Raw genomic sequence first — 26,220 nt, forward strand, 5'->3', positions numbered from 1 at the left:
TGAACAGTCAGTATCAAAACAAAAGGAAACGCTATGCGCCGGCTTTTCTGGACATATGAGATTTCCCCCTTCCTTGCCGCCTGTCCCAGGCGGACCGACCTCCGCGAATTTAGGGAACCCCACGGCGGGAGCGGCTGCGGCACCTGCGTCCGGAAAAGAGAAGTATGCGTAGTCTGGTCTGCTTCGCCTCACCTTTGTCTCTTGAAATCGGTCAGGGACCGCCCCACGGATACTGAAATATAACCGCCACATCCAAGGGGAGCGGAACTCGGTGGCACAGAGAGGGTGCGTTTTGTAGTTCGATTTGACGGAAGATCACTGTTGCCGCCGGATTTCTATTTCGTGACTTCGACGACCACAACGACGACCACCACAATAATGATGATGATAAGAACTAGATGGTTATTAGTATACCAACGCCGCCAGAAGGAAACCCACGACACTCACCAACTATACCCAAGCACATCCACTTCTTGCGACGAGCAGCGCGCGCCTTGACAACTGCGCCCTCGAGCTCAGTGTTGGCTTTGGCGACGTGCTCCGTGACCTCCTCTCCTCGCTGTTCGATTTGTGTGACTGCAGGCTCTTGTTGCACCACCAATGCTTCGAGGTCCTGGAACAGCTGGGCCAGCTCAATCATCTGTCGCTCAATCTTCTGGATATCTTCGTGACGTTGAGAGACGTTCCTTGCGACAGTTTGTGCTTCACCACGACGATCGCTCTGAATCAGTGCAGAAGAGAAGATTTGCTGGTTGTTAGGGTCCTCGACGGCTTCGCGGACTTCAGCATCTGACGCGTCGGGGCGGACGATTCGATACTGTCTGGCCATCTGGTCTTGGGATGCCTTTCGAAATTCTCGCTCGACTTGCTGATACTGATTGATGGCCGTCTTGAGTCTCCGGTCGACCTTGCCGACTTGAGGGGCGTTGCGAGGGTTACCGGATTCCGGTTGCTGCTTGATGTTCTTCACGCGGCTGACCAGACCCCTGTATTTTGTCATGATATTTTCACCGGTTCTGTCCACCTCCAAGCGTAGGGGCGACTGAGCGGAGGTGTTGGTGTCGGCCAGATACCGTGATTGGAGGCCCTTTAGGCGCTGGAGGTCTGCTTCGATCTCGTCAATGGCTTGGTCGACAGCTCGACATTCGTTCAGGATGCGGTTCGGGTCGGCGCCGTTCATGTTGGTCATTTCTGGAGCGGGTTAGCAGATGCGCACATCTCTGCGACGTTGTGGGTGTATGTACCATAACCGCCTTGCCGTTGGTTATCTTGAGCATAGTAACTGCTGCCCTGTGGGGTAGGCTCAGGTCGGTCGTTGTAAGCCCCTTGATTGCCATAGTTGCCGCCCTCGTAGCGTTGATCATAGGGGTTGCCCGATTCTCCGTAGGGATTGTAATTGCCGTAGCCCTGGTTGCCCTGATTGTACTGCGATGTCTGTCAGCGGCTGCTCAAAATGCGGGTGCGGCGGAATAGCTGTGGTCCTCAATGAGAACGCGTTTCAGGAGGTAGGAGGTACGCTCAACGACCGAGACGAGCTTCCTGGGGAACCGAGAGAACCTACACTCATGATGACAGCAAGCTGAGACGAATATTATAGTATGTTGATTGAAAACCGAGGGACAGGAGACAATTCCTGGAAAGGGTAACAAGGTCCAATCCACTGGGCTGGATATCGACAATGTTGACGCGCACTTCGATCGAGTGCGCGATCACAGTTGTGGAAAGAAATGCAAGAAAAGGAATTGAAGAACAGGATGGGTTCTAAGCAGCTGAAGAGAAACGGTGCTGAAAGAAGAAAGGACTTTGGCGTTTGCTAAGAAAGAAGTGAAGGCGGGCTGAGTGATCAGATCAGCTCGGGACGGAGTTGGGAAGCAGCGTAGCGTAGCGGGCGGCGGCGCTACTCGCGAGAGACGCTGTGGGCCCTATGCAGAAATCTAGGGGCCTTCCAGGCCTCACGCATAATGTCTGGGCAGCTTTTCCATGCCGCAGCTATTTCAATATACCTGGGGCAGCGCCTGAACAACGATTGGTGGCACGATTTGGAGAATAATGGCTGTGCACTTGGTTCCTCGTACACACATACATAGCAGGCACCAAACCCGCAGCAGGTCACGTCTGCAGGCAGCTTTCGAAAAGAGCAAGGTCATGTCACTGCCCAGAGACTTTATCGACGTCGTGCATAGCACCCTCACGTTCATCGAGCCAGACGCTCATGCAAGTCAGCGCTTGTCCACTTTCTGCCTTACCCTTTCCGACATGGCCGGCTGAGATAATTTAATGGAACGCTCAACAGCCTGTAACCACTCCTGACAAAACCTGTCCCGCTAGAGGCTTGGATGGGCTCCCACACCCAATCATCCACTTTCAATCTTATTTAGCACGTCTAACACCTTCACTCACCAGTGATGCCGAATATGCTTCAGCCATGCGATGATATGCTTGTGAGATCGTCACACTAGATATCGTTTCAGCAGCTGCAGTGTTTTGCCCATGTCAACCAAATGTCACGGCTCCCAGCCCCATCCCAATGTTGATGAATATACATTCATAGACACATATTATTGAGAATAGCTTCGACACGTCTGTGTTGCAAGATAGAATGCGGAGCTCGCGAGCGGCGTCGACTCGCGTGCAGCTTGAGGCTTCTGTCATAGGCACCAATGTTCTTTATCGAAGCTGGCTGAAATCGCCCTCGACACTGGATACGACCTTCGAATCAAGCAGTTCGACGGCGCGAATAATCCCCGAGCTACGACAGCCTCATCCGGCGCCTCCCCACGAAAGTCAAAGACCCTCGATTCCCCACCGACTTGCCAGGGGCTGCAAGGCTGCGACAGTCCATCAGACATGGTCGGCCCGATCTGTCACCATCTCTTCGCTTCATCACCTTCTTTCCAAACGTGTTCTGTGTAGCCAAGCCTCTGCTTGACATCTTGCACAGTTGCTGAATCCCCTGTGTTCTTTCCGATGTTGTCCGAGATTTTGATCGCCGGTCTCCCACCGGCCTTCGAGAGTTTAATGACAATATTGAGTGGTTTTGACTTGGTCTGAGGGTCGGTCCTTCTGTGGTAGTCATTCGTGAAGAATGTTCCCACGCCGAAAGAAGGCTTGAAACCATAATCTTCTGCCAGTTTCCTGTACTCTATGCACTTGTCGACGTTGAGCGCGTCTGAGAATACGATACTCTTCCCAGTCACCCCGATGGACTTGTAGAAGTCGTCGGCATCCTTGACATACTGTTTCGGATCACCAGAATCTTGCCTAATTCCTGCAAACACTTCAGCGTATGTAGGCTGCGTATCCGTCGGATCGCCTTCGTCGGTGTATCCCATTGCTGAGTCCTGCGAGGCTGAAGTTCGGGCAGGCACCTTTTTCTTGAATGCTTTGAAGAAGTCTGCTGTGCCGAATGTGTCGGTGAGAGCTATGCCCAGGACCCCCCTGCCGAAGGCGTCGAGCCAATATCGCAATCCGTTTTCATTTGCATGCTCATAGTCATTGGTAAGCGCAGCAATACCCATGTACCACTCATGGGCTACCGTTCCAACCGGTGGAATGCCATGTTTCATTGCAAAGTACACATTGCTTGTACCCGACAGCTTTCCAGGAAGGTCGTTCTCGTTTGATGCTCTTACCAGTCCCTTGATAACAAGATCCTGAGTGTGAAAGTCCCGTCTCCGTCTAGATCCGAACTCCGACACACCGCAGCCTGCGCTGAACAATTGTACACCCTTCTCATACGCTTGCTCTTCTTGTCCGTCATAATCCCAGTCTCTGTCAATGAACTTGAAGTATGCTTCGCTCGTCAAGGCAAGAAGAGGGATCTCGTATAACATGGTCTCGATCCACAGGCCAGTAACAATGATGTCCAGATCACCGGTTTCACTGTCATCGATTGGATTGAACATGAGCTGGACTTGCTCCTCGGGCCGCAATTGGAACTTCTGGAGATAGTCTAGGTAGTCCGCGCTCAGGTATGGGCAATGGTTTCGCAAAAACTGCAACTCTTGCTGCTCAAGTCTAATATTCGCCAGCTTGCGGACCTGCTCTTCCAGCCATACAAAGGCATCTCGGTTCAAGCGCATCTGAGGAGTGCGGTTCGTGAATTTGTACTCGACATCGACGGAGGGGAAGTACTTCAGGACCGCGCACTGCATAGTCAGCTTGTACAGGTCAGTGTCGAGGAACGAGGAGACACCCTCGGGCAGCTTGGGTTGTGCCATCGTAAGCACGAGATCAACTTCAGGTCAACCTGAGATCACAGTCGGAATAGGAACAAGAAGCTGCAACCAAGTCTGTGCATTCTTTTATGCTAATCCCGAGTGATTCACGCTAGCCGTCGCACAGGATCATTCACTTTGTGTACCTGAGTGACGGCGGCTATGACAGCCATGACAGCGAGTCTGTGATATCTCACTTTGCGGGCAAGACCGCCAGGCGTGAATGACATAATTTGGCACATCGCTTCATGGCTCCAACGTGGCCACCCAATGGCCGAAATTAACCCGTACTCAGTTCACCTTCTGCTCACCTTCACCACAACTTGACTTGACAAGATATCGACCACAGCCATTGTGAAATAAAATCAGCAAATATGAAAGATGGCGGGAAACCCAGCGCTCGACCAAATTGGCACGTGGCGTTCGACCCAATACACGCGGCACATAATTGGGGATTTCACAGATTGAGTCCATCCTCGCGCATACCTCTTTCAAGAGGCCCTTCGTCAGTTGGTGGCCGACTACCGTGAGTAACGTCTCTGCCGCACGCCCCCGGACCGAGGAGGCTGGGTCGAGAGCCAGGAACTTGGCCGGACGGGCTACTATCATTGTTCGCGCCTTTACCTCTCTTGCTCCCTGTTGGCCAGTGTGGTCGCCATTCGCCCTGTTGTGGAGTCGTTCAGTGAAGTGAAAGAAGCGAAACCTGGTCCGCTGCGTGCAGAACCCACAGAACGGGATACGATGTCGAACTTCCGCATTAGATGAGATCGTCACGTCGATTGTACTGCGCTGATAAGGCCCAGTGAGGCACTCAAAAAGGCGTTCTCTTTGACCACGTAAACGACAGAATCTTTAGCGTTTTGTGTAAGTGCGGTTACATTCTTTCGGCCGGTGGTAACACATGAATACGTCGTTCTGATGGAGGGCCAATCAAGCTTTGGCAGAGGCGTTTGGGTCACGCAAGGCAGTGGTATTGCCGCAGGACAAAAACACCACATGGCGTTCAGCTTCTGTCGGGGTACTTCGTACGTGCTCGTACTACAATCGACTTCCAATCTCATCCCAAGGCCACCAATGAAACGGCCGCTCCATTAGATCACAATTTTCTCACTTCCGGTTTGGGCGAGCCGGTCCTCGAGAGATGCCTTCGAATTAGCAATGTATCGACAGCAAACGAGCGGAGCCCATTTCGCACATGGGAACTGTGATAACCCTGCCTGTAAAGCTTCTACCGTCAGAGCCGCGTCCAGCACATCAGATAGACTGGCTCCTTCTGTCAAGGTGGGGCTGTGCCTGCATTCTACATGAGCGGGCAGGGTTAGTCTCCATGGCAAAGGTTGTTGACAGTCAGCAGTTGGGTTTCAGTAGCCGTGCCTGAATCCTGACTACTGTCTGCGCCTGGTGCGAGTAAGCTGCACGCCGACAATCGACCTGATGAGGATCGACATCAACTCCAGAATCAGGTGAGAATCACCGTGGTTGCGCAATGATGTCTTCTCCTCCCAAGGCCCCGCGCCCATTGCACACTGGTCGATACTTCCGGGCGGCAGGTCAGTATGCGGGATGCGAAACTTCCGTTCGGGTGGGTGCATTGGTCGTTGCACAGGCAAATGCGGTGAGAGTGGCGCGGTTGCATTTGGTGTAACAATAATTTTCAAATTGACCGGAAACCTGCATTCCCTAACTTGCTAAGTGCCAACCCCGGGGTGGTAACACGGACTCACTGCACCTGCCATATTGCATCTGTCGTGACAGATTGCCGTGGAATAGGAGGCGGCGAAGCTACAGTAGCCGGATGTAGGTTTTATCTTGCGTGCTTCCTGCGGCTGGGTAACTTTTCTGATTGAGGTGCGGAAGGCACAACACGGTGCCGACGGGGTTTTAGACTGTTTGATGTCTGCATGTAATAGAAGACACAGTAATAATCAGCCAGCTTCGTCGTCGGTGCCCCGTCAATCCAGTGAGATATGTGTCACGCCTCATTGCGCACCGACGCCCCAGAGCTCCGATCGGCGGGTTGACTGCTGATTCCACTAGTCTCGCGTACACGCCGGTAACGAGACCTGCTCAAGTGAGCGTCATTCCGCCTACTGGGTAGCCTGACAGGTGATATTAAGGACTCGGGGTAGTCTGGAAGAGTGTTCGAGGCTACGGTGGCTCGGGTTCTCTGTGCATCCCACGCTGCAGTTAAGTAAGGCGCTTCCTCATCCGCTCACCTCTCACGGCATTCGGCTATTACAGCCTAGACAGCCATTCGTATGCCCATACCCAGGCCAGAGCAGTCAATACACCGCTATAGCAAGCAGAACAGCTACACGACCAACCAGTACCACGGCGGAGGGGAGCATATACGAGACGCGGAGCGCATCTCACTCCAGCCCCCGTGCCTCTGCCTCCCTGGTGATGTGGCCGGCCTCGACGCTTCAGGGTGGTGCAAGCTCTTGTTCCTCCCCACCAGCAGAATGCTCAAACTGCTCATTGGTCTGCGACGTGTAGTGGGCGACATGTAATGGGTGACGGGGATCGCGAAAGATCCCGCGCGTTACATCTCGCCTTGTCGCTGCGGTTGCCCTGGCTCAGTCTCATCATCGTATAAAGAATTGATGCATTCGCAGTCTCCCTGCAGTCAGTGCTTCTTCTTCTCTCCTCATCCGTCCGCACCAATTAATCTGCCGTGCAACTCACTGTCTCGCCATCCTATAACTCCTGTCGAAAAGCCGTCTTTGCCTTCGTCGGTGCTCATTCACCTCACTCATGGCCTCAAACTCCAACCAAGGCGCAGGCGACGATAGTAGCAGCCACAACAGCATGGTCGTCTCGTCTACTGGTCTCGACGATCGTAATCCTGTTGTCGCAGCTGTGGCAGGTAAGCTCGACCTGGCTTCTAGGCCCCTTACCTTCAGTGAAACTGATTTGATCCCAGAGGCAGCCGCACCATCTCCCGCCCTACAGCGGTATGCCAGCTCACCTTCTCATAGTGAGGCCTGGCATCCTCAGCGAGTCGCTCGACAACACTTTACTCACCTCATTGCCAGAGTCGACACCCTGTTGTCGGCGATCGAGCGTGCCCGGGTTGCCCTCTGACTTAGGCCAGCTCGTTGAGCAGACCAGAATCCCGCGCATCGGTTTCAGCGGAACTTCCACTGGATGCCGCCGGAAGCGGTAGGAAGCACTGGAACGGTGGCATTTGACGAAAGTCTGAGGTTGCAGAATTGTTACCCGCGCGGACCTATGATGCCCCTCTTTCACCTCGAAATCTCTAATCTCGCCATAAATTATGGTGTTGATGGTTGAAGCTGTAGAGACTGTTTTCGCACCACTTAATGAGGGTTGCGACATGGTTGTTGGTGAATTTCTACTTCGTCTCGATGATTGCGATGTGAGAGTGAGATAGCTTGGTAATATGGAATTGCTGCAGTTGCTATTTTGCGATCTATAATGTCATGATGTTGTTGTTGTTGTTGTTGTTGTTGAAAATGTGTTGGAATGCGTTGTGATGATTGAGTATCTGTGCGTGTTCGGATGTTGGAGAAGGACATCGCCGGCAAGTCCCACGTAGGGGGCCCGACTGAGCGGCTAAAACTTACGAGTTACCTTATTTGAGTGGTTGCCTTATCACCAGAGGTCAGCCCTGTGGCAGTGCCGGCAGCAGCACTTTCGATTGGGCGCGCGCCGCTGTCTAATGACATTCCTCGACGTTGGTTGGAGGCCGCTTCACTAGCGCGGCTCAAGTTCTTCATGTCTTTGCGCCCCTAATCAACTGAATATCTCTACTTATTCAGCCTTGAAGTCCGCAGTTTATTTACCAGGCAGCGGCAAATCATCGCCTCTGATCTCTGCTGCACCACCTTCCTAGCATTACACCGGAATCCCGGAGAAGACCTTGACCCCCTTGAAGAGGCACAGTACAGTGACAGCCGCCCGAACCTCCTAGAGGGAGACGAGCCACATTCGACTTCACACCGTCCGATCTACTTAGAGCGTCACAACCACCTTCGACCCCGACACTCCAGCTCTCAACTTATCCACCGCCGCCTGGATATGCTCGACACCATGACCCACGACGTCCGACTTCGGCGCCGGCTTGATCCTCCCGTTCTTGAGCGCCGCTGGCAAGAAATCGCCGTATATCTCCTTGCCGAGCGCTTTATCCTGACTCAAGATGAATGCTGCGTAAACTAGCAGACACGTTGATTAGTAGTATATCGCACAGCATCAGATTTTTTCTTGTCTTCATGTGCTCCTGGTGGGTAGGTATGCGGTTGGAGGTAGGCGAGATAGGAACTGTATCGCGGTAGACTCACTCATTCTCGCATCTACTGTGGCTGGAATATCCGGCGTCACAGGCAACGTGAGCGCTATCCTCCCACCGCCAAGCTGCGCCAACACCTGCGCAACATTGAGTTGTGTGTCTCTCGTAGAAATCGCTATTCAATCGAACCCAGAGTCATAGTCAAGTCAGCAATCAGTCCGTCTCGTTGCACTTCCTGACCTTCTCGACGTGCCCGAACTCACCGTCAAAAGCCCCCGCAAACTTGTACCGCTGCATCGCACTCGTCAAATCCCCGACGATACTCAAGCTAGCTCGGTCGAACACCTCATTCGCGCCCAGACTCTTACAAAGGATGTAATTTCGCGGCGAACTCGTCGTGACGACTGCATACCCGGCCGCCACGGCCAACTGGATCGCCGCACTGCCGACGCTTGAACTGCCTCCCCAGATCAATACGGCTTCGGTATCCCCTGTAAGTGGTTCTCTTTGTTCTGCCTGCGGGAGGCGCAACCCCAGTTGCTCCTTGTGAAACAAGCCCAGCGCGGCAGTGGAGATAGCGAGCGGCAAAACGCACGCATCCTCATATTTCATGTCCTCTGGGATCGCGGCGCACCCGACCGTCGGCACGACGGTATATTCCTGGAAACCACCGTGTTTGGCCTCATCGGTATTTAGAGCTGTGCAGTGCCCGAGGACGCGGTCGCCTTTGCGGAACTGCGTTACGCCTTCGCCGACATCGATGATCTCGCCAGCGATATCATTGCCAAGGATCCGCGGAAGGGGACCTGGCGGGAAGATGCCAGACTGCTGAGCGTGGTCGACCGGATTTATAGCAATGGCGTGGTTTCTGACTAGGACCTCGTCTTTGGCTGGCTTGCCGATCTCAGCGGGCCCAATTACAAAGTTCTGCTTGGCTTCTTTGAGCCAGGCCGCTTGGTTGGTCTCAGCCATGAGATCTGACAATTGTGAGGCTGGATTATGGCGTGAAATATCCACTATCCTACCTGCTGCGCTTTAGGGTACTTCGTTTATTCAAATAAGGGAGTCAGGAACGGAAAATCTGAGGACTGAATAGAGCACTCAAGAAAACACGAAGAGTAATAGGCTATGCCATCACTTACTCGTATCGCGACGAGGCTGTCGTGTCCATGAGGTCAAAGGTGGAGTTTTGATGAAGACCCGCGATATGGATGGCTGACATCATGATGCAGGCAGGACTTTACGGAGATAAACCGAGGTACCAGAGACATGAAAGGACTGCAGTGGTCACTTTCACAAGGCCACAATCGTTGTCGCATGTACGAGATATAGTGTACCGCGAGGCGGACATGTTCAAGCACGCTTGTCGCTGTAGACCTCAGGGTGCGGGATCACCCTGGGAAGAGGTCAACCGGAGACAGTTAATACCACGACAAACTCGGCATGCCTTTCACTTACCACGACTGCTCTTGTGCGCAGATTCGGTCCTTCGTAGAACGCCTCTATGGAGTATCGTGTACGCAGTACTGGTCTAGAGTTGCACTCCTGCGCCAGATTCTGGACTCTCACAACTGCAAGTCTTGTACGGAGTACCATTCCCACTTGCTTCGAATGTCACAAAGCATATCCAAAATCTGCAACGGCAGCATGGCCTCAAAAGATTATATGATCCGGATTCCTCAGCTGCTTTACCCAGTAGATGAAGATTTACCTCCACTACCGGATACTCTCCTGTGGTTATCGTGGTGCAGAGCTTTGACAACCAATACTGTGTTTATCACTCGAGATCTACGGATCTGGTCAGAATCTTGACGAGACTCCATTGTCCGAGGTTAAATATCGACGTTCTTTTGGACTCGACATGCTTGACGCAGTATTGGACGCACAGCCACATTGGTGACATCGATTTTCATGGTGATAGGCGTGGAACAGCAGCTGGCAAATTGCCCCTTGTCGATCTGGTCACCTCGTACGGTGCTGATCTTGCTCGCCTGGTATTGCCCAACTCCGAGCGCAGTGACTCGTAGAAAGCCGGTGCATTCTAACCAGCAATCTGTCAAGAGAAAAGCCGGCTCTCTACGGAGCGATGTACTGGTAGTATGGGAGTGAGCGTGGGCGAGTTCGCAGACGCCACTGTGATGAAGCTGCAGGCTGACTGAAGGGTCCCTTATGGCTTAAACGGCGGCTGGTGAAGGGGCAAGAACGGCTGGACCAAACCAAGGCAGGTGCGGCCGCTTAGTCCTCAACGATTGGCCGATTTGCAACTTGGCGGTGCCCCTTTTCGAAATCAAACACGGATCGGGCTGGAGACGCGTTTCATGCTCCACGCCAATCACCCCTTGGCGATAGCTTTCAAACAGCTTGCTGAGAGACTCATGAAGCATCTCGCGTCCTATCCTTGACCTCCCTCTCGACGAGCACACCGTTGTGTCGCCCGTAGCCGCTCCTTCTGCCTCGCTGTCTCTCATTTCCACTGCTTGTCGCGCTGTGCTGCGACGCCATCCACGCTCATTCTCTATTGTATTTAGCACAAACAATTGCAAAGCGTCCAAGCGCCACGACATTCACTGCAACGCACGGTCATTACTGGAAGGACCTGGAGTCAGTTCCAGTCGCATCTGCAGCGAGGAACACAACCCGTTTATCTCTTGACTTACACCTCACCATCGACTACATTGAAGAGACGTAGGTCCGCATACAATCATGCATTCCTTCCAGGCGACGTCTGTCGCCCTGCTGTCCCTCCTCGCCACAGCCTATGGCCAGACCTTCACCTCATGCAATCCCTTGGAGAAGACGGATTGCCCGCCCAACACGGCGCTCGGGGTCGCGAATTACACCATCGATTTCTCCCAGAATACCATGTCCGACAAGGTATGGAACGTCACCGCCAGACCGATCAATTACGGAGACGACGGCGCGGAATTCACAATAGCCCAACAAGGCCAATCGCCCACAGTCCAGAGCAACTTCTTCATCTTCTTCGGCCAAGTCGAAATCATCATGAAGCCTGCAGCAGGACAGGGAATTGTCAGCTCGATGGTCCTGCAGTCAATGGATCTAGACGAGGTGGACTGGGAATTCATCGGAGGGAACAATTCATATGTCGAGACAAACTTCTTCAGCAAGGGCAACCAGACAGATTACGGCAACGCCATCTGGTATCCTATCGAGGATCCCCAAAACACTTGGCACAACTATACGTTGGATTGGTCACCCGAAAAGCTGGACTGGATTATCGATGGAAACGTCATCCGCACCTTGAAGTACGAGGACGCCAACAATGGTCTCAAATTCCCCCAGACCCCCTGCGACGTCAGACTCGGTATCTGGGCCGGTGGTGATCCGAAACAGCCTCAGGGCACGATCGACTGGGCTGGTGGTGAGACAAACTACGACGACGTCCCCTTCACAATGGCCGTCAAGTCCCTGCGTGTCTCGGATGCCAGTCGAGGAACCCAGTACGTGTATGGCGACACCTCCGGCAGCTGGCAGAGCATTAAGATCCTCAAGTAAGCATCTTCCTGCCCTTTTCCGTTCTTTTATATCTCTAACCCTCCCTACAGTGAGACTAAACCCATTCCCCTCGACGGCAACAACTCCGCCTCATCCTCCCAGACGGTCTCCCAGAAATGGAACGGCCTCCCGCAAACCACAAAGTACATCGTCATCGGCGTTGTCTGCGGCGTGGTCGGCCTAGCCATCTTGGTCTTCGCATTCTGCTGCATACGCCAACGCCGCGCGGGCAAGCACGAGAGACTCCTTGAAGATGCCAAGTATGAGAAGATGCAGGGCGAGGTCATGGCCTACAGAGCGGACATGAATCGCATGAGGAACGACCGGAAAATGATGACTGCTGCCAGTGTCGAGCATTTCAGCCCGGTGAGCCCGATGATGGGGAATGCGGGCGCGGCTTTCCATGGTCAGGCCAGTCCCATGATGGGAGGCGGGAGGAGTCCGAACCAGATGGGGTATGGGTATGCCGGTGGAAGGGGATATCAGAAGTACTGAGTGTGCGGATGGGACGTCGTTGATGCGGCATGATGGGGTAACACAGAGTGGCCGTCGCCAAGGCTTAGTAGAGACGGTGGGCGTGAGGAAGTGGTCGTCATCACTGTAAGATAATCGGTCCCATTGAGCAAGGTCGTTTCACTGGAACTGAAGTCATGTCAACAGAAATAGAGGGGTGCTCGTTTTCAATGGTGATTGTCATTTTTGAGCGTGCGGCTCGCGCTCTCTCTCCCCACGCACTCTGTGCTATTACGACGTCGTCGACGCCAGTAACGACGAATCACCCACCAATCTACTCATTGGTGGCCTGCTTGCCTACCCCCGATATCTGGCTGACCTTTGTCTTCAGGTCCCTGCCGCCACTAGCATCGCCAATGCCAGGCTCAGGATCAGGTAGATGGTTCTCCCCATCCCAGTCCTCCCGCTTCACCAGCTTGCCCTGACTCAGGCTCACCACCTTGGCCTCGCCGGGCTTGATAACCCTGGCGACCAGTGGCTTGGGCTTCTGGGGCCCTTCTGCCCTCACCCCGCGCCGCATCTCGTTGGGCAGATAGAAACCCGCGTCCCAACAGGTGCCCGTGAAAATCACCTCCCTGAGGCGCTCTGGGTCGAACCAGCGGAACTGCGGGAGTCAAGTTGTTAGTCCGCAAGGCCGAAAGGCAGATCGAAGGCAGAGCACGTACGAAGGGACCGGCATCCACGACGAAATTGCTTAGCGTCAGACTCTGGATGGGCAGATGACGCTTGACCGCGACTCCGACTCCGTCCTTGACTGCGGCTTGTGCCTGCCTCATGGCGGTGCGGTCGAGATACTCTCCGCTGCCGAAGTCGGGGTGCAGTTCCCCTGAGCCTTCAAGGCCCAGGTACATGTACTCTGTTGGTTCGGGGTAGCTGGGTTTGGAGCCGTCGTAGGCCCAGGTGCTGTCAATCTTTTTATACTGCGCCTTGAAGTCTGCGTGGCGGAAAAGATGCATCGTTAGGTTTGCCCAAGCAAGCAAGCAAGCAACAACAAACAAATCCGCAAAGGCCAGGGCAGGGCAGAAAGCCTTACCGTCGCTGATTTCTGGTTCCAGCGCCATTTCGAGCGTGAGTTTGGTGAGGTTGGCATTGACAAAACAGGCTTCCCAGATGACGGGCTGGTAGGATTTCCTCATGCCGCCGAGGTGGAGGACGTGGAGGTTGCGAAATGAGACAAGAGGCCTGAGGTCTCTGGGTGGGAAGGTGCCCTTCTGGTCACCTTCGGTTCTCTGTTCTTCGGCATTGTCCACGCGTTCGCATTTGATCGGCCAGAAGAGGTCAAGGTTGAGGACTGGTCGGTTTCTCTCCAGGACAGGCCAGAGTTCAGGGTGGAATTCCATTATGGGTTTGTCCCTGGCGTCGACGTCGTTGCTGGGAGTCGAAGTGTATGAGTCCATGGTTGAGAGAATTAAGGTACGTGTTATCGTAAACGGGTCAAAAGATCTGTGAGATTCAAGTGCTGGTTCAGGTGTGGGCGCAGGATCATCGCCTCTGGTCAGGGAACGCAGCTGCTTCGCTTTGTTGAGAGAGGAGAAGGCGGTGTCACTAGCGGCTTTTGGTGAAGGTGAAGGCGAAGGTGAAGTTTCAGCTTCATTTCTGTGTTCTGGTGACGAAAGGTGAGGTTGTGGTTCTCTTTTGTTTGCCAAACACAGACACTTACTTTGTGTGGTGTGCGTCCCCCTGGGGCACTGGTTCTGGGAGCGTCTCTCTGGCGGGTTCCAGAGTACGAGAGAAGTTTGGGGCTTTTGTTGAAGAAAGTGCCATGTTAGAAGGGGTTGAAGAGGGCAGGATAGCTCGCGAACACGACGGACAACAGGGAACGAATGGAGAGGGAAGACGACAGTATGAAGTCGTGGTCATCGCAGGAGAGGCCCGTTGAGCATCACTGTGCAAGGTCATCGCTGTCGAGCTCATGCACATTTGACAGCGATTACCTGACGCTAGCGATATACTTCCAGAACAGCAATATGAGTTGTACCGACTCGGCACTGGAGGGCAGACTTCTCATCGTTTGTAGCCTCCAAACAAGGCGCCTTGGGCGCTGCGATGAGGACGACGACGACCAATTCGCATTGGACGAAAACGGTGATGAGGTGGCGGTGAGAGTACGAGTAGCTGGCCATCATGCCGTATACTTGACCGATGCTGGCGGTGCTGGAGACAACGTCTAAACTATCAAGATCCCACTGACAACGCTTCCTGACGGCATTCACCGAAGCTATTCAAGTGGGACGAATATCTCAGGGGCTTCTGGTGCGAACCACCAAGGATGGGAGTCCGGCTGTTACGCCCATTGATGCGGCCGATGAGGTGGTGACGACCAGTACACTATGTCGGTTCGTCCATTGGTCTTCCGCAGACATGTTAGCATGGCTCTTTCGGAGGAGATCTACCTGAAGAAGTCTTCCACTACAATCCAGACAGGAGCGAGCATTTCATTGAGCTCGTTGGTGCTGGCAATAAAGATGACCGACATTTGATCGATGTTGTTGCTCATCGAGACACAGCAGGCTGGACACACACTTCAATGCTTCCGGCTAGGAGAAGAAACAAGTCTGACGTCCTGTCTACAGTAACAATGGCCCCTGGCGCGATGTGATGGCTAGGTCAATTATGTTGCTATTCTTTATATACCGGTGATGCCTGCCACGTCTACCAAGTGGAGCCAAGCACCAAGCTGCACTTGCGCACAACATCGCTTTGGTGTAATGATACGGACGACTGAAACTTCGAGACACATGCCAGCAACCACCCGCACGGGTTGGCTAAGAACTTTGCCGTAGCAATATAGAATGCTCCATGCATGCCTTTTCCAGCGTTGAGTATTGTCCGATTGCTAAAACGGCTTGTATCCTTCCCTCGAACTTCGTTCAATTGCAGCGCTGGCATCTCTCACATGATGGCACACGACGTCCTTGCCTTCTCTGCCATCAGAATCTTGACCGAGTTGACACACGAGGCGAATGATAACGAGTACTTCCCTGTTATGCTAGACACGCAGGTTTTCGGTTCGACCGGTAACGGTGCAGAAACATTTGATTCCTACTATTCCATTGAGCCTGGCGTTATTTGACCACTGGAGTATATTCCTATCGTCCTTGTTGAGCGGATGGCCGGGCTTCAGGCTGTGCAGATTGACTCCCAGCGGCGGAGACTCGCGCTGGGTAAGGAGACCTTTGAAGCGCACGTGGATTATACAGGAGACGGACGCCATGGTCAAAGCACCAGCGCGTACTCGTCGTCCGCAACTAGTCCGTAGATGACTTTCCTCTGTACAGGCCTGCCGGACATGCGTCTTAGACTGAGACGGCATTGGTGTCGATCGTTTTGGTGTTATTAGCAAAGGTTTGCGCATGACGACATATATGCCAACAGAGACCAGATGGGTGCCAGCTACCGACCAGTGACAGCGGTTAGGTTCAGAGACGTTTGAAAACCAAAAGTTACCCTTGCGGACTTGCCTGACAGATCAGTGTCGAATGATGTGCGGTCCATAGAGTTTGGAATGACGAAATGGTGCGCGAGGCCTTCGAGAGATGGGTATCGTACACATATTCAGCCTCGCGGCGCTGTCACCTGCCAGATGTCAGTTAGAAGGAAGTCAAACTTGCTGCCGAATAGACTTTCCAGAGGTTTAGTCCCAAGACACCATCATGGCGAGGTCGAGAGTTTCAGCTCGTGACGTTGAACGAGATGCTGGATGGTATGGTACAGTTCACGCCAGATAGAACGATGACCTACCGGGCCCATTTCTTCTGTCAAGGCATCATAAACTCAGAACACAGCCCACGAGTTGCAAAGGTTTGTGCCCGCTTCCAACAAAAGCAAGATCTGCTCATAGTTTGAGGGTGCGATGCAGTCGGTCTTCCGAGTGGGACAGAGTGCTGCATCACAGCTCCTTCCAGTCTAACGGACCCACATTACGATCAAAAACTCGTGACCCAGATAGCGATGTTTCTGCAAGTTTCCCTGGCGTTGAGACCAGCCTTGGTAAGAATACTTCCAGGGCACTGGGTCCAACTCGAGATCTGTGGTTAGGCATGCGTCACAAGTCCCGGTGAACTCAAAAGTGCTGCTGGCAATGCAATCGCATCACTCTCGAGAATCCAAGAGCGGCGTCCGTTGCTGTAGATGGTGTCGACCGGAGAAAGGCAATTGCCGACTTTGAGGGCAACGTGCCGAATTGGCGACGCCGCTATCACTGTGTCTCTCAAATTCGACTCGGTAATCTTTGTTGGATGAGAGAGTGACCCAAGTGTCGATTTTGGTGAAACTTCGGCTTATCTAATCTCTTGGCAGTAATGACGCGCCTCGCGATCTTGCCGTTCTCAGGTGTTCATGACCGTGGTCTGCACGTTGAACTTCAGCGATGGCACCGATCCGAAGGTATTTGCGCATCAGCAAGTATTCGGTCCTTGAGTGCCGGATATTCCTGGAGAATCCAGCCGACGAGCCGCGCTGGCTCTTGCATGAGAGCAACCCTGCGCTCCCCAGAATCTTCGAAGCAGTCAAACCCTATGTGCTACCAAAGCTCAGGGAGGAGACTGAACGGGCGAAGAGCAAGGGCAAGAAGAAGAAAAGTATCAAAGATGTGGTAAAACAAGGTGAGCCATCCCTATCTGCCGGCTATTTTGGGACCTCACTGACAAGTGCCTCCAGATGATTTCGAAGTCTCCATCTTCCTCACTGAAATCAACACCCGCCATTCCCTGATCATCAAGAATAAGACCTTCAGAGAAAAGGCTCCAATAAAGAGCAACAACGGTAACACGATGACTGGCGCAGTCACAATTCGAGTCGAGGATGAGGACGAAGGCGTGGATTTGGGAAATTTACCTGCGGCGGAAGACCCAGACAGCAACGACCGCACGCCAATCGCAGGTGATTTTGGTGTGCAGGACGACAAGAAAACCCTCGCTTTCGACACCACATATGAGGGTTTTAGTATCTGGGGTCGAGTATTATGCCTCTTCATTGAACGCAAAGGCCTCGTGGGCAAGAAACAGCCGGGATTCCAAGGCAATTCGCAGGCACTCATGCAAGACTGGATTCAATCAACACAGGAGTAAAAGGATGGTGACCTGTGATTTCGCTCGCCAAAGTAACACAGTATGAGCAGCCTTTCAGGTTTGATGTTGCGGCGAGCCAAGCTGCGTCATGTGCAAGATCAGAGACGATCGTCTCTGACACTCATCGTGCAGGGCAGCAACATAGCCCGGAAATCAAGCCCTTGGCCCTTGACCCTTGCTTCAGCACGAGACAACTCGCTGAATGGCAAAACCATACGAAGTACCACATTCTGCTTGCGATCAGCCCGCTACCAGATCAACCTTTCTCGATAAAGCTAATGTGATACATGCCTCGTCTCGGTTCCAGAACAATGTGACTTGCATGAGGCAGTGCCAAGCGTGGACGAAATTGGACAGCTGTGCATTCTGTGGCGTCTGGTCGCGCAATTTCCACGTGGTTGTGGCTGCTTTGCCCGCCGCTTCGGACCCTGCATAATGCATCGAGGTACGAATACGGAGTACGGAGTTCAGGGCTAGCCATGAGCCATTCTCTTCTGCGGCGAGACCGGTTCCACCTCGCATCAGGTCTCAAGAAGACGGTGAAGCAGTCGAAATATGCGACGCCTGCGAAAGACAGGTCCCGCACCATGCAGAATGACCATGTAGCTTTGTGTTACCTCTTGCCAGATTGGGGCTTTGCAGAGCTTCCCAATCCGATATCTGCGCCAAAGCGCCAGTGTCATTGGATGAGAACTCGAGGCCGGCCTCATTCTCTGGAACAGCTTCGCTACGACACTTGCGGTATCAGTGTGCTGCTTTTATTATAAGCCTCTTATGTGCGATGGACCACTTTTGAATGCAGTCAATTCCGCCGTCACCATGAGTCAGCGGGAATCTTTTTTGCTGAACAATTTTTTAAGGCCTGGCGGTCCGGAGGGCGCAGTTACACAACGACTGCTTCAAGGCTGCGGCATCATTCTTGCTGACCTTACCGTGAAACCTCTGGTGCATCCGTGCTTTGATTCGATCTCGAAATTGCACAGAGCTAGTTGCGAAACGGCAACTGCATGGAACCTGATCAGAATTCGAGAAATGAGGCACTCAGCCAGCCGAGGAGATACTTTGAACTAGCGAGTCGCAGCCACCACAAGAATCAAATGGTAAACTTTAGCACAGTCGGGATGTCCGGCAGAAGCTCCAGCTCACTTTCAGCTGACTTGGCAGCGTGCAACCTGCAAGGCAGGGTGTCAGAGCGAGAACGATGGACAAGGGGCACACGGTAGCAGTTCGAGTCGCCATCCAAAAAATAGTTCACCTGGCTAGGTAACACGGTGACCGACCGGCGCGACGTATCTCATTGACTGCTGCCGCGCCTAGTGAAGTGTGATGAGGGCCGTTGCGTATCGCCGCCCATCGTGACATCAAACGCGTCAGAGCCGAAAAAGAATTTTTCCCTTTTGTAGCGAAAAAGACAATCACAGCCGAGTGTGTGCGCAGATTCTCGTCCAGGAGCAAATCTGAAACACACCATTGAAAAGTTTCAGGCTTCAGCTATGCACTCGTGTTCGAGTCATCAAGAGCTGGGAGGTGGCGAACAGATCATGGTGATCCAGGGGCATGCTGAAGAGGGATCTTCAGGAACCCGAAGCTGACCACCATTCAGCCATTCGCGGCCTGGAAGATCAGCGCTTGAGCCGCAACTGACCGGAACACCAGGCTTCCCCTTGAAACACCCGTTAGAAGAAAGTGGATTGCTTATGACTGCATCATCCACCAGTTTTGCTGTGGTTCTGAGGATAACGGTGCCTGGTAAGTTTACATGTCCATTTTGGTCGAACGATGTTTGCCTCTGTTCCAGGCCGGTTCACTTTAGTGAGTCGTTCGCATGGGCTTGAAGACCGGTGAGCTGGTACCGAGTAGTATCCAATCCAGTCGCTGCTTCCGGCCACCATCTGAAACAGTGCCTCGGCGTGACATGTCCTAAGCGAGGGGTAGCAAAAAGACATCAGCGATCGCACGTCCGAAGGACCCCTCCTTCAAGGACTGCGAGGTGTTTTGAACCGGCAGTTCCTGAGAACAGCAGCCGGACTCCCCGAATCAGCGCGACGTCTGGAATCGCTACCTCAGGATAGGATCGGAGCAGGAACCGAAAGTCTGAGAAAACTCTCAACACGAACTCTGTTTGTTCGACGAATCAGCACATACGGATCCTCTATCCATCCGAGCAAGCCCGCGTTTGCCATGGTTCAAGAAAAGTGTTCCGGTTGCTGGAGAGCTGAAAGCGCCAATTGCAGTTCATCTGACAGGCACAAAGAGGTATGGCGGAACCCAAGGGACGACGATTTCAAGCTTGACCCCGATCACGAGGCCAACCGCTTACCAACAATACTTCAACAAGTACCTAGAGTCTTAGAATAGCGGTACACGACTTATCACTGACTGCATCATCATTGGTGGGCAGCACACCACCATGACAGCTTTCCAGGCCACGTTTATTCAGGCTACCAATGGATGCGGCTCCGGCAATGTGAAACCGGACGGAAGTACGGAGTAGAGCAAGACTAGCAACCTCATGTTCGACCTTCCCGACGACATGCAGCCAGAGAGTCGGTCGTCGCTCGTTTAATTCGGGTTTAACGGCGCCCTGCAGGCTGAATACTGTCATTCCCAGCGCTGAAGGCGATCTCTATTGGGTTCCCAGAGCGGTAGAACCATTCCTTGTTTCGGCACAGAGTTACGGGGTGCCAAGTGAGTGAGTGACAGTCTCTCGAAAGTTTGAGGCACGTCTATCTTGCTCACCGCCCTGTGGATGAATAGCTTTGAGTGGAACTGGAAAATAAAAGCTCCAATTGTGCGCTAGGAGTATCGTCACTGAAGTGGCTCCGCTGCATAGCCAAAGGAGCTGATGGGTCTCCAGAACCTGCTGATGATTGCGGTGGGTGTTCGGTGACATCGATAATCTCCTTGTTGCGAGCCGCGCCCGAGCAACCCCAGGCTGTCCCGGGTGCCCGGTCAGCTGGGAACCAAGTCTTTGTCAGTTCGCGCGCCTGAGGCCTTTAGCGCGGGAGCCTAGTCAGCGACTTGAGGAGCTATGAGGCACTAGTCCCGTTCAGGGGGTTCGAAGCCAGGGGCACGAAGGGGGCGTCTCCTGAAATCTTGCCTGTCAAACATGGAAGGATGAGAACATGCCACTACCGGCAGCCACGAAGCGGGATCCACCGCGCAGGGCAGCCTGGAAGTCAATTTGTACGAGGCACGGATGACTGTGGCCGGCGTCACCATTTCTGGAACAATTTCTCGGTCGTACCGGGGCGAGGCTGCTTGTATCAGAAAATAAATATCTGACTCGGTCCCCCTCTCCAGCAGGCAGGCTTTCAGACACCAACCATCCCATCCGATCACGCCTTCGACTCACGCATCAGGACACATAAATTACAGCTACGACTACCAGAGCCTCTCTCATTCCACCTGACCAGCACTCGATCTGTCCTCGCCGACACTCCAACATCACAATGCCTGCCGGTTCCAAATATCCTCCCTGCCCGGGTCCTCCTCCCAATCGACCACTTCCAGCTCTGCCCAAGAGGCACGCCGCATAGAACGGCTTGATCGACAACGCTTCGCAACAAGACCATACCGTTGAAGAAGTTCTCTCATCGGTACGGTTTCGTATCATGGCCAACCACCATCCGCTCAGTTGAGCCTGCACTCTTCCGTTGGATGGAGGCCACATGACACCCTGCTTCTGCCTAATGCAATACAACTGGCCTTTCTCCACCTCTCAAAGAGCCCGAGGTTCGCGGTAAACGCCTTACAAACAATGGAGATGTAGCATGGCAGCAGGGGCTTGGCGCGAAGGATTCATTCGTGCATGAAACCTGAGGTTATGCACGAAGCGATGCGCTGGCACCTCCGCTTCTCAAGCACAACACGCTTGCAGGAACACAGTCGCATGCGAGCCCAAACCGAAATCCCGAGCTTCCCTGCAGTTACGATTATGCCTAGGTCCTTCGAATACCCCTAATCAGCACGGCGACATAATCCCACCACAATTACACCGCATTAATCCGACGCCCCTTGCCGGCCCGATCATTCAGCCTACACATGTGAGACGCTCTCATCCACGCCTTGACCGGTACAATGGATTGGGTCTCGCAATAGCCCTTGTATCAGCACCTGTATCAACAACAACCATATTTGCATGCTTGTACCACCAGTCGATACCCACAATTTTCTACATTCGCTTGCGGAGGAATGGCAGCTCTCGCTCGCCTGGTCCGTCACCATTTCGGGACGACCACCGGTCTTTGTACATTACTTGAGGACATTAATGAGCCCCATGATGATGAGCAGCCCTCCGGAAGGGAAGTAAACGGTCAGAGCATTGGCCCTTTCCTTATCAGCTTCAGCTAGTGTATATAATGGATAATATTTCTTCCATCTATCTTCCGGTTCTGCTGTAAAACGTTCTAGCCGCCTTACTGCCTCCTGCAGTGGACCCGAGAGATTAGGTGGGAAAGTCCTCCAGGTCCTATCTCGATAGGTGATGAATCCAGTGACCTATTTGACGGCAGCTGGAAAAAATGGTGTGTTGCAGCCACTCCTCTGCGACTGTCCGATGTGTTGACCTGGCGAGATGACCGGACAACGATATGAGGGAGGTGTGACTCCTGGGCCCATTGGTTGAAGCGGAGTTGGCATCCGAGGACAGCCGCCAGGAACAACGCGTGGACGGCAAGAGCCTCAGCCACGGGCGTAGGTACAGTACCGGTTTGGATCGTACCTCATGACCTCGAGCTACAGTAGTCGTCGATAGCGGCTGCGCCCTTGTCCTCGCTGTGTACTATCGAAGCCGAGAGCTTGGAAGGTCTGGGAGGCGCGTGGCAGAGCCTAGGCAGCCGACCAGCCAGCTGTTGTGGCGGCTTTCACACCCCGCGTTTGGGATGGAAATAGCACTGATCACACCCACCGCCGTCTTTACCTGCAAGGAACTCCGAAAGCAGATGATGGCCGCATCATGATATCGAGGTTCAAGCCGAGGTCTCTGCACCACGCGTGTTACCTGGTATGGGTTGTTACATTTTGTCTCGCCAATTCGAAAGTATCAATCCCCTTCATCTAAGCCTCATCTCCTATCCATCCACTTTTCTCCCCTTCGCGGGTATCGTCAACATCATCGGACTTTGGCTGTGGATGAGAAGTGGCGACGCACCCGCCCGGATAATTCGAACTAGCCGGCAGAGCAGGCGGCGTGGTTGGAGGAATACATTCTCTTCATCCGCTATCTGTCTCTGCTCGGCGTGAGCTAGACCTCTTTGCCATGGGTAATCGTGCCGTCTCGATGGCATTTGTGTGTACAATGACGACATGCAACGCCCAGCCACCCACAATTTGCCCGTTTTACAGCGTTATTGCGCGGCCGTGGGGAATGCCAAATCTCGAGCTGCGAACTGCGACCTGCCACTGCTGTCACTCCCACCATCGCCCACCAACCAGCAGCGAGCTGGCGTCTCCGAGATCTGTGAGGCCGTATTGGCGGCGCGCGGCTGCCAACTTTTGAGATCTGTGCGGCGTCCTCGTAGCTGCTTCGGTTTTTCCTTTTCTGTCGGTCGAACCTCCCTCACGTACATCTGTTTGTCCTGTGAGATTCGCCGGTCGTCGTGCGGTTGCTGGCGTTGTTTGACGTTCAAGGTCGAGCGAAGGTTGGTGTTGGCCTGCTGCGTGAGACTTATAACATATACTATACTCTCGTTGAGCAATGTCTTCTCGTTATCTGCCACTCGTTGGCGCTCTCTTCGCGACCTTCGCTATAGCGCAGAACACTGTTTCTCTTGCGATTACAGCTCAACCAACCTCGGGCGCGTCCGGAATCATCAGTCCCTCGTTCGCCGGCTTCGGTATCGAATCCTCCAACCTGTTCTCCTTCACCGGGGGTAGCCAGGAAAACCAGCTTACGAAAAACCTCCTCGCGAATTTGGCGAACTACACCGGGACGCCGCCTCATCTGCGTATTGGAGGAAACACTCAAGACTACTTTATCTACCAAGATTCGCAAAATGACTATCGCTGGGAGCCAAACCCCAATGCAGTCGGACAAGGAGCCTTTGCCACTGATTCGATGATCATCGGCCCGCGGTATTTCGAGGTGATCAATCGCTTTCCGAGCAATACTCCCATCACGTTCGGACTGAACCTGGCATACTCCGAGTCGGACTATATCGAACAGATAACCACCATGGCGACCCAGGCCGTGAACCGGTTGTCCGACGTCAATCTGGTCTCGTTTGAGATTGGCAACGAGCCCGATCTGTACCTCCAAAACGGGTTCCGAACAGGATCATGGGGTGGTGAGGTCTACACACAAGAATGGTTGGACAGGGCCGATGCCGTTTATCAACAAGTCCTCAAGCCCAACAACTTGCCGAGCAACTTCTTTGAGCCTGGCGCGACTGCTTCTACTATTGGCACGTCTTTCCAAATCCAAGACCTGGAACAGTTCGGCATTACTGTCAAAGCCAATGGATCCACACAACCTTACATCTCGAGCTGGAATCAGCACGACTACTATTACTACATTGGAGTGTCGACTTATCCTATAACAGCATATTCCTTCATGACCTTATCCACGACCAATGATCAATTCGCTGCTTGGGTTTCACAGATCCAACAAGCAGAAGCGACTGGATATCCATATGCTCTACGGGAGATGGGCGTTGTTGGTCCAATCGGACTGGCTGATGTTACCGACATTTTCGGTGCGGCCCTATGGTCTCTCAATTTCTTCCTTTATGCGGCTACCCTCAATATTACTTCAGTCCAGATGCATATGACCGATAATAGCAACGCTAGTGCATGGCAGCCGATCGAGTACTATGGGAACCAGCCATATGTGCGACCAAATTATTATGCCTTTGCCGCATTCGACCAATTGATCGGACCCACTTGCCAGGCCCAAGTCGGTGGCTATATCGTCCCGAACCCTCCTGCTGCATACGCAGGACGGATTGCTGCATACTCGGTCTACCAAGCTGAAACCCTCGCCTCCATTGTTCTGATCAATTCCAATCCTGCCAATGTGTCGATGGCCAACAAGCCCAGCTTGACCTGGGATTTGTCGCTACCGACGCAATTCGCAGGACAAGACCTGTACTTGCACTATTTGACCAATGACGGCGCCGATGCAAAGCGCGGAACCACGTGGAATGGTGTCAGCTACGAGGAAAGCGGAGACGGCACGCCCACCCTCGTCAACGACACTGTCTCCTCAGTCAGGATTGGCAACGACGGCGGCGTCAGTGTTATTGTCCGAGACTCGCAGGCTGTGATTGCCAACATTGGAACACCCATTGGTCAGCTTCAAGCCAACCCCAGTGCCTGCTCAGCTCTTGCGGCCAGCACCCCTGATGCGCGGCCAGTCACGGCACCTGTGGGCACAAGTCAACCGACTCCCACCAGTACGTCGGGTGCCTCGTCGTCCGGGTCCGGCGACAGCTCAACTCAGTCAAACGCAGCGACAAGCACACGGAGCAGTGCAACAGCAAGCGCCACTAGTGGAGGTGTCTTCCGCCTCTCCACTATGATTTTGACGACTTTTGGCGCGGCAATATCGACAGCCCTGGTCTTGCTTTGCATATAGTTTGGATTTCATGCAAATAACATCTGCTTACCTCAGGATATCATGGACATACGCGACGCGATAGACGGCGTTTAATGAACACCGCTGCTCTAAAGATATTACGATAGAATGAATGGAAGTGCCTGGCAAAAAGAGCGTCATGGACATAGTATGCTGGATCTCCAGATCGGTACTGGGCCAGGCAGAAAGCGAGACAGACTGTTTTTAGATGCCGTGTTGTTGTTGGAAGTTACGGAGTAGACTACCTATATCTAACATTAATCGATAATGAAGATAATACGAGCTACAGGTTCTCCCAGTGGTTAGGATCAAGACGACAGACGCGTATCGACATTGCTTGAGAGCTAGATCTCACTTGCCTACAGAGCTCGTTGTAGGAGGTGCCACTCTCGGTAGGATGCCAGCAGAAGTATGTATCGGTACACAGACATCGCTCACCTCTGCAGCGACAACAGAGGGAGCTTGCTAGAGACCGAGAAACCGCATGTTCACATGCAACTCACCTGCCCATCCGACCCCAGAACCCACTTCCAGTATCCCATCTCGTGCTCAGTCTCGACGTCCCCTCCCGATGGACCCCAGGCACTTCCAACTGACTGACCTCCTGACTCCAATCCAGCGTGAACTTGCACCTCCTGACAATCTAATTCGAGAACCGACTTCACCTCTGCCACTGGTGCCATCATCCCCTTTCGCGCTCAGTCTCGACCTTACATCAAGTTGACCACCAGACACCTCCAAGATGTCAAAGATCGATCCCTAACTCCATCCCAGCGTGGAGTCGTACCGCACTCGCATTCTAATTATTCTACTCCGAGAACAAACTTCAGCATTGCCCAACCCGAGATCCGACACTCGAGCTCGAATGGCTGGCTAGCCGCACAAGATGGGCCCAGACAGTGGAACGTGAGATACCTTGGGAGGTACCACACCAAACTTCGATCCTTCGTTTGGACCGTCTCCGTCTACGTCTACGAGAAGGAGAAGCTCGCTTTCGTCTGAGGGAGCCCTTTCTTTAACTTTGAGGGCTGGGTTTCCGGTCCACTGTGGTGGGAGCTCTTCCCGCATGCTCGCTTG

General features: G+C 53.3%; 7 protein-coding genes across 7 annotated transcripts; 3 read left to right on the forward strand and 4 right to left on the reverse strand.

The window, feature by feature from the left end:
• Positions 1-335: 335 nt before the first annotated feature.
• A1O7_01373 (uncharacterized protein) lies at positions 336-1,567 on the reverse strand (the record flags this gene model as incomplete). Its single annotated transcript, XM_007755411.1, has 4 exons — positions 336-394; positions 448-1,191; positions 1,245-1,425; positions 1,562-1,567. 4 exons carry the CDS (start codon positions 1,565-1,567, stop codon positions 336-338), a joined length of 990 nt encoding a protein of 329 aa, XP_007753601.1.
• A 1,297-nt stretch (positions 1,568-2,864) lies between these two features.
• On the reverse strand, positions 2,865-4,220 carry A1O7_01374 (nicotinate phosphoribosyltransferase; the record flags this gene model as incomplete). The annotated part of the gene is made up of 1 exon (XM_007755412.1): positions 2,865-4,220. One exon carries the CDS (start codon positions 4,218-4,220, stop codon positions 2,865-2,867), a length of 1,356 nt encoding a protein of 451 aa, XP_007753602.1.
• Positions 4,221-8,192: 3,972 nt separating this feature from the next.
• On the reverse strand, positions 8,193-9,441 carry A1O7_01375 (uncharacterized protein; the record flags this gene model as incomplete). The annotated part of the gene is made up of 3 exons (XM_007755413.1): positions 8,193-8,395; positions 8,522-8,644; positions 8,733-9,441. 3 exons carry the CDS (start codon positions 9,439-9,441, stop codon positions 8,193-8,195), a joined length of 1,035 nt encoding a protein of 344 aa, XP_007753603.1.
• A 1,731-nt stretch (positions 9,442-11,172) lies between these two features.
• Positions 11,173-12,480, forward strand: A1O7_01376 (murein transglycosylase; the record flags this gene model as incomplete). The annotated part of the gene is made up of 2 exons (XM_007755414.1): positions 11,173-11,981; positions 12,036-12,480. The coding sequence occupies 2 exons, from the start codon at positions 11,173-11,175 to the stop codon at positions 12,478-12,480; spliced, it is 1,254 nt and encodes a 417-aa protein (XP_007753604.1).
• A 292-nt stretch (positions 12,481-12,772) lies between these two features.
• On the reverse strand, positions 12,773-13,895 carry A1O7_01377 (uncharacterized protein; the record flags this gene model as incomplete). Its single annotated transcript, XM_007755415.1, has 3 exons — positions 12,773-13,102; positions 13,164-13,432; positions 13,532-13,895. The coding sequence occupies 3 exons, from the start codon at positions 13,893-13,895 to the stop codon at positions 12,773-12,775; spliced, it is 963 nt and encodes a 320-aa protein (XP_007753605.1).
• Positions 13,896-16,867: 2,972 nt separating this feature from the next.
• On the forward strand, positions 16,868-17,567 carry A1O7_01378 (uncharacterized protein; the record flags this gene model as incomplete). Its single annotated transcript, XM_007755416.1, has 2 exons — positions 16,868-17,102; positions 17,158-17,567. The coding sequence occupies 2 exons, from the start codon at positions 16,868-16,870 to the stop codon at positions 17,565-17,567; spliced, it is 645 nt and encodes a 214-aa protein (XP_007753606.1).
• Positions 17,568-23,265: 5,698 nt separating this feature from the next.
• A1O7_01379 (uncharacterized protein) lies at positions 23,266-25,143 on the forward strand (the record flags this gene model as incomplete). The annotated part of the gene is made up of 1 exon (XM_007755417.1): positions 23,266-25,143. One exon carries the CDS (start codon positions 23,266-23,268, stop codon positions 25,141-25,143), a length of 1,878 nt encoding a protein of 625 aa, XP_007753607.1.
• Positions 25,144-26,220: the final 1,077 nt, after the last annotated feature.

Source organism: Cladophialophora yegresii (assembly GCF_000585515.1).
Source record: "Cladophialophora yegresii CBS 114405 chromosome Unknown aczIN-supercont1.1, whole genome shotgun sequence".
Lineage (NCBI taxonomy): Eukaryota > Fungi > Ascomycota > Eurotiomycetes > Chaetothyriales > Herpotrichiellaceae > Cladophialophora > Cladophialophora yegresii.